This window comes from Sceloporus occidentalis, unplaced genomic scaffold, assembly GCF_023333645.1.
Source record: "Sceloporus occidentalis isolate IW3139 unplaced genomic scaffold, rSceOcc1.0.p SCAF_5, whole genome shotgun sequence".
NCBI classification, from domain to species: domain Eukaryota; kingdom Metazoa; phylum Chordata; class Lepidosauria; order Squamata; family Phrynosomatidae; genus Sceloporus; species Sceloporus occidentalis.
In genome coordinates, this window is record NW_028316985.1 from 97247810 (window position 1) to 97255704 (window position 7895).

Genomic DNA, 7895 nt, shown 5'->3' on the forward strand with positions numbered 1-7895 from the left:
AGTTTCTTTCCAGGCAAGGTAGTTTGGGTCCAGGTTACCTACAGGATCTCCTCCTCCCATATAATCTGCCCAGTACACTCAGGTCCTCTGACAGACATTTACTCCATTCAGTCAGGAGTAGGTTGGCAAGTGTCAGCTAGGACTTTTTCTTCTGCCACCCCTAGACTGTGGAATGACCTGCTGGAAAAGATTTGACAGTTGCCTAAATTTAAAAGAGCACTGAAGACCATTATCTTCTGGCAGGCTTATCCAGATGATTTTACATTGTGAATTTTAAATGGATTTAGAATGTGTATGAATTATTTGTCCATTTAAAGTGATGCATATTTTAATTGATGTGTTTTAACTGAGGCTGTATATGGTTTATTTGTTGTTGTTCCCTGCTTCAATCCATGAGAATAGGTGGGTAAGAAATTATTATTATTATTATTATTATTATTATTATTATTATTATTATTATTAATTAGTATTACCTGGATAGAGTAAGTCATACTTTGGTAAGCACACAAAGGAGGAAGAGGAAGAGGGCACACCCATGTGGGTTTAACATCGCAAATAATAAAAACCATGAAGGTTAAACCTGCGTTTGTCAAGGGCCGATTGTGCTAGGGATATCAACAAAACTGTTGCTTTTAAGCTCTGAATACAAATTTGGGAAACTCACAAAGCTTGCCTCAAATAACAAGAACAAAGTTCACAACAAAGAAAACAATAATTAATCATATATAGAATTAAAATATTTTAGTATAACCTTTTTTTAAAAGAGAAAGAACAAATACATTTGGATGAATTATTAAAGGCCCTTTCCCTAAGAGCAAAGGCCTGTCAAGATTTTATTTTTTTTAAAAAAAGCTTCTGTCCATGCTTCCTCCCACCCATAAACCTTTCCCTGCATTATAATCTCCATAATAAGCTTAGCATACTGGCATGACTGTATTCTAAATTCCTGGATGTCGAATAGTATGGGAGAGAGGATGGAGTCTTGGTGCCCTGGTGGCGCAGTGGTTCAAGGCCTGTACTGCAGCCACTCACTCACTCAAAACCATAAGGTTGCAAGTTAATTACCAGCAAAAGGGCTCAAGCTTGACTCAGGCTTGCATCCTTCCGAGGTGGCAGCTAAAATGAGTACCCAGATTGTTGGAGGCAATTAGCTGACAGTTGTAAATTGCTTAGACGCTGTTAGTTCAGTATGAAGCAGTATATAAATGAAGCTGTTTGTAGGAATTCACACCACAAAAAAGCCAGGAATCTGAACAAAAAATCTTCCAATGCTGGTAATGACTCTGTAGGTAAAAGTACTGTCCATTGTCTTCTCTTCTCAACTCCCTGATGAAGGTGCCAAAGACAAAATGTACCCTAGAGCAGGGGTGGGCAACTGTGCCTCTTCTCAGCGGGGTTAGCTGGTGTATTAAAACCTCCTAAAACTTAGAATAAAACTTCCAAGCAATTTCTCCCTCCCTCAATGGCTTAAAGCAGCTGTAACATACCACTGGTTTCTCCTCCAATTCCCCATGCCTTGAAAACTTGCCAGAACTTCAAAAATTAGCAGAAAAGTAACCAAAATAGGGAGTGATATTATTATTATTATAGTTTATTTCTATAGTGCTGATATCATTTCTAGTTTTGATTCTGTCCAATTTGGGAAATTCTAGCAGGTTTTTAGAGTATGTGGGAGGTGGTGAACATTTTGCAGCAGTTTGGAGCCAATAGTTTTTTTTTATTCAATCAATCAATCAATCAATCAATCAAGGGAGTGGGTGATAGCCAGCCATCCCAGTCAAGGGTGATAACAGCCATGTCATTCTCTGTAAATCTTCTATCCTATCCTGGATACTGATTTTTAAATAACCAATCAAGTAATGATGACTTAATTGATGAAATAATATATGTTCCTGGTGTTTGTGGTAATGAATCACATGTGGTAACATTTCATATAATTTAATTAATCTCCAAACTCTGCCTAGCGCTGCAGTCTTGTTTCAGCCAACTGTCAACCGTATTTTGCAAGCCCTCTGCAGGGGATGAGTCCCTTGCAGAGTGGCCCTCTGGGTGGGAAAGAAGGAGGAAATCAGAGGTGGCCGAAAGAGAAAACCAGCTCTGTTCCCATCCAGGGCTAGCTTTAGTCCCCGCTCCACTTACAGCTCCCCATTGCCCACAAGAGTGGGGGGTGTATACGGGGACAGCTGCCAGCCGGAGCAGGGCAGGCAGCCTCTCCCCTCTCGGGAGGCTCTCTTCTCCCTGACGGGGAACGCCGTGCCCCTGGGAGGCGAGTGGGGTGCAAGTAGGACTGAGAGAGGCAGGCATGCCCTGAACCTGGAGGTGAACAGCCAGCAAGCCTTGAGGGAATCCAAGGGAATGATGTAAGGGCCCCTGCAAAGCGCTGCCCAACTTTCTTGTGGAGAGTCCCTTGGCGGCGCAGGAGGACGGACCTCTGTCCGCAGTCCAGGGGGGCTTAACTCAGGCGGCTGCTTCGGGAAGAAAGAGGCCTTTCATGCCACCCAACTTGGACGCAGGCTGGCATTCTGCATCGGTTGAGATGGCAGAAGTCAACCTGGCCGCAACATTTCTGATGAAAGAGCCTCAGCCCCCGAGGGAGAGATGCCTGCCTTGTTGCCCCGTCCCTCTTGCGGCTGCTGGGCTCTTGCTCCCTTCCTCTGCAGGTGCCTCCCCTCCTCCTCCTCCTCCTCCTCCTCTTCCCAAGGCGGGGAGCTCGGCTGCGGGCCTCTGCGGCTTGCTTGCCCTGTCCCGCCTCAAGCACTGCAAAGGGAGGGAGGGTTGCCAAGAAGGCATGAAGAGCCCCCTCTCTTCCTCGGACTGCAGGCTCCCTCCCTGCGCCGCTAACCACCGGCTCAAGGCCTCCCGCCCTCCCTCCCTCCCTCCTTCTCTCTCGACCCTCCTCGGGCGGCGGCTCTGGCCCAGAGACCGGGGGCGGAGGGCAGGCAGGACGCCCACAGCAGGCGCCGATGGCCCCGGGCCGCGCTCGCAGCCCCAGCCCAGGGGCTGGCAGGGTTCCCCGGCAGACGAGGCAAGGCTCCCCCGGCCCTTCTCCAGCCCCTCGGAGGAGGACACCGGCCCCACCAGCGCCGCTTCCTAAAGGGGAGGGGGGCATTCGCCGCCAGGGAAGGCCGCCCTTGCCTAGCTACGGGGAAAGAAGTTCGCTTCTGGGCGCTGCCTGGCCTCTTCCCTCCAGGGCGGGCGACAGCGGAGCCGCGGAGCCCCTTCTTCCTCGGCCTTGGCCCCGGGGGAGGGGTCGGGGCGGGCAGGAGGCGCCGGCAGCCCGGCTGCCCTGGAAGAGTGCGCCCCGGGGCCCCGCCGCTTCCCGCATTGCGACGGAGGGAGGGAGGGAGGGCTCCCTCCGCCCGTTTGCAAAGGGAAGCCCTCCAGAATGTCGTCGGTGGCCGAGGGACGGAGGGGCGGGGGAGGGGCGCCGCTTCGCTGCCGGAGGAAGAGGGGCCGCGGCCGGTTCTGCTGACGGCGCCTTGGAGGGAGAAGGAGGAGGAGGAGGAGGCAGGGCGGGCGGGCGGGCGGGGGCGCTCCCTCCCTCTCTCCCTCCCTCCCTCCTGCGCCGCAATGCCTCTTCGGCTGCAGTAAAGAGCGCTCTCGGGTTTCTGCTGAGGCTGCAGCGCAGTCCAGGGATGGCCCGCTGCTCGGGGGCCCTGCGCCGCCTCGCCGCCACCGCCGCCTCCTGGCCCGGCCTCGGCCTTCCCTGGGACCAAAGCAGCCGCAGAGGAGGAGGAGGAGGAGGAGGAGGAGGCGGCAGGATGACGCCCGGGGCCCCCGCTGCCTGAGCCGGACTCCGACGGAGGGAAGCGGCCCCGGGCCCCCAGGACCTCCTCCTCCTCCTCCCCTCAGAGCCAGAGCCAGGGCCAGGGCCAGGTCCTGGGCCGCCTCCAGGACGCAGCCGAAAGGGGCCGGTGGCGGTGGCGCTGTATGAATATTTCAGCATCCCCGAGGCAGCCGCCTGTAAAGCGATCCGCCTCTCCTGCTGCTCCTGCTCCTGCTCCTCTTCCTGGTGCTGAAGGAGCGGAGGAGGAGGCTGCCGCGGCGCTTGGGCTGCTTCTTGGGCTGCTGGTGGCGCAGGGAGGGAGGCGGCCCGCCTTGCCGCAGTGTGCCGGCATCCTGGGGTCGGCCGCAGGTGAGGCAGGAGCAGCCCTTCGGAAGGAGCCGGCGGCGGTAAGGCTGGGCGGGAGGCCGGGCAGAAATCACCCCTCGGGGAAAAGGCTCTCTCTCGCGCCGAGTCCCAGGGACCGAATGGCTCCTTCCTGCTGCCGCCCCCCCGAATAACGCTCGAGAACAGAGATGCTTCTTCTCCCCAGACATTGCTAAGGAGAAGGACGCCCCCCGCCCGCCCGCCCGCCTTAGTGCCCTGGGAGGGACTGGAGACCGACATCCCGGGGCGCATCGTGTGTTTGTTAGACCAATTAAACTCGGTTTACTTTCTGGGAAATAAATGCCGAATCGAAGCGATAAGGCCAAATAGTTTCCTTAAGCCAAGAGACCGAGAAGTTATGATGCAGAGAAGGCTAGCGCTTTCTGGGGAGTGCTGTGTGGGACTCTTTCTTTTGACTTTGCTAGTGCTGGGCTGCAACCTAGAACTGCATGCTATCTATGGAGCCTTGCTAGAGCTAGAGCTAGAGCTAGAGCTGTGGCGATGGTGGTCCTTGCAGCAGTCTGCTGGGGGGGAGGGGAGGGGAGGGGAGATTCACCCTTTTAAAGACTATCCTTCTTATCCCTTTGCAGTACCTCCCAGTTGCCCCCGACGTGATCTTTCTTTCTTAACATATTAACCATAATAGTGGAAGGGGCCAATCCAGAGCAAGTGGGAAGCCGCCGGAGGATATTGCTGAGTCGACATTTCAAGCAACCCCATCCCAGCCTCTGCATTCATTGATTTATATTGAGGGAAAGTGCAGCAGCAGCAGCAGCAGCAGCAAGACCAGCAGCAAGAGAATGCTTACATCCTGGAGAAAAATTAAGGAACTGATCCCAGTGATTGCCCTGTGTGCTAAGAGACCCTAATTTCTTTCTTTGCTCTTGCATATAGCCAGATACAGTTTCTCCACTCCTTCCTTCCCAAATGAGCATCATCTGCTATCCTCTACTTTTTCCAGCTTTTATGCCCTTCAACCCATTTGACCCATTCCTCTTTCTTTATCCTTGAGTTTCCCAGCCTTAATATCCACCCTCCATTCCTGCTCTTTGAAACAAGGGACCAAATAAGGACAGCAGTCCTCTGCACTCATGCTTTAATTCTGCATGTAAAGCTTCTCCTTTGAGTATCTCTATTCTTCATGCTTCTTCAGTTTTGACAGCTTTAGGTTTTGGATCCCATCTCCATCTACATACCATCACATTTTTTTAAAAATCTCCTCTCCCATCCCTTTTCACCATGACTGTAATGGCTGGGGATAACATGGATGAGACTTCTGCTTTGCCGGGCCACCTTCAAGACAACTATAGGCCTGGTACTCATGATGACCATGAATGCTGTGAGAGGGTTGTGATCAACATCGCTGGCCTAAGATTTGAAACCCAGCTGAAAACCCTTGCCCAGTTTCCCAACACATTGCTGGGTAACCCAAAGAAACGCATGCAGTATTTTGATCCACTGAGGAATGAATACTTTTTTGATAGGAACCGGCCCAGTTTTGATGCCATCCTCTATTATTACCAGTCTGGAGGACGGCTTCGCAGACCAGTTAATGTGCCCTTAGACATGTTTTCTGAGGAGATCAAGTTCTATGAATTGGGAGAGGAGGCCATGGAGAAATTCCGGGAAGATGAAGGATTCATCAAAGAGGAAGAGAGGCCGTTGCCTGAAAAGGAATATCAAAGGCAAGTATGGCTCCTCTTTGAATATCCTGAGAGCTCTGGGCCAGCCCGGGTCATTGCAATAGTCTCTGTCATGGTGATCTTAATCTCCATAGTTATATTTTGTCTGGAAACTTTGCCAGCATTGAAAGAACAGGAAAGGGAATATACAGGACCCCAAAACCGCAGTGACAATTCCACCATGTATTACAAGTCTAATATATTTACTGATCCCTTCTTTGTTGTGGAGACACTCTGCATCATTTGGTTTTCTTTTGAATTGGTAGTGCGCTTTTTTGCCTGCCCCAGCAAAGCCGAATTCTTCAAGAACATCATGAACTTCATTGACATAGTAGCCATCATCCCTTACTTCATCACTCTGGGTACAGAGATGGCTGAGCAGAAGGGGCCCCCAAAGGGGGAGCAGGCCACCTCTCTGGCTATTTTGAGAGTCATCAGACTGGTAAGAGTCTTTAGAATCTTCAAACTCTCAAGACATTCTAAGGGCCTCCAGATCCTGGGACAGACCCTCAAAGCGAGCATGAGGGAGTTAGGTTTGCTAATCTTTTTCCTCTTCATTGGGGTGATTTTGTTCTCCAGCGCGGTGTATTTTGCTGAAGCTGAAGAACCTGACACTCATTTCGACAGCATCCCCGATGCTTTCTGGTGGGCAGTGGTATCCATGACCACTGTAGGATATGGTGACATGTACCCTGTGACAATTGGAGGCAAAATCGTGGGCTCCTTGTGTGCCATTGCTGGTGTGCTGACAATTGCCCTGCCTGTACCTGTCATTGTGTCCAACTTCAACTACTTCTACCACCGAGAAACAGAAGGGGAAGAACAGGCTCAGTTACTTAAAGTTAGCTCTCCTAATTTAGCATCTGACAGTGATCTGAGTCGCCGTAGCTCCTCCACAATCAGCAAATCTGAGTACATGGAAATTGAAGAGGATATGAATAATAGCATAGACAATTTTAGAGAGGCAAACCTCAGAACTGGCAACTATACCTTAGCCAACCAAAACTGTGTTAATAAAAACAAGCTGCTTACTGATGTTTAAAAACATGTAGTAAAGAAAACAATGGCAGCTTGATGACTTTAAATGACTGGCAATCACACTTCGTAGAAGCTTTATGAATAGCCTTTGAATGCTTTACCTCGTAAATGCGTTGTTGCATTGCGATTTTTTGCTCAGTGATTCAAGAAGCTTTTATGATTCATGGAAAAAAAATCCATGTCTTGGTTTATTTTAAATGGATATTTTACAGTTGGTTTAAACAGTTTAACCTTAATTCTTTGGATAAGTCTGGTTACAAATAAGAATTGTATGCTTCTAAGCTCTGATCATTTTGGCATTACTTTCAGTTGTTTAATTTAATTTTAAAAATTCCAAGAGAACTCTTACAAATATTTAAAATATGCATGGACTCCAGGGGGAAATCTACAAAAAATACTGCACAATGCATCCAAGAAATTGCATCCAAATAATATTAACCATAATGTGCAGTAAGTATTTGCCACCCTTTAGATTGACTGACATATGTATTTCCTTCTTTTGTGAAAGGTTTTGTAGTTCTGATCTACAGATCCACACACAGCACTTTATAAAAATATTCTAAGTCTTTTGATTTTGCTGAATACACTCTTAAAAGTGAAGAGTTGTTCTCGGGGAATAGGTGGGGGGGAAACAACATCTGCAATGCTGCTAAGGTTTATTAAGTGCAGATGCTTTTAATGTATTTTTCCATTCTCCAGAACTGGATGCAAACATTTTTAGCTCCTTCGTTGCAAGATAGCACAATAAAATTTAATATAAGCATGTTTGACTTTGATACTATCTATTTTATAACTGCATGCCTTGGAACATTACCTCAGACAATAGGGGATAAGCTTTTGTTTGAACTAATCTTTAAAATAGGCCCTTTTTATTTCAATTTGCATTCACCAAAAGTGCACTCCTTTTTATTTATTAAGTATTGGATTATTATCTTAAAAGTACTGTATTCAAGTGCATATGTTAGTCAAATGGGAACAATAATTTTGGAGCATGCTAAAATATTCAGCATTATGGCCTATTTGAC

The 7895-nt window shown here is 49.0% G+C and overlaps 1 protein-coding gene across 1 annotated transcript; it reads left to right on the top strand.

Moving 5' to 3' along the window:
* Positions 1-4749: 4749 nt before the first annotated feature.
* On the top strand, positions 4750-7473 carry LOC149312539 (potassium voltage-gated channel subfamily A member 1-like). The gene has a single exon (XM_089526903.1). The coding sequence runs from the start codon at positions 5390-5392 to the stop codon at positions 6872-6874; it is 1485 nt and encodes a 494-aa protein (XP_089383029.1). The 5' UTR covers positions 4750-5389; the 3' UTR covers positions 6875-7473.
* Positions 7474-7895: the final 422 nt, after the last annotated feature.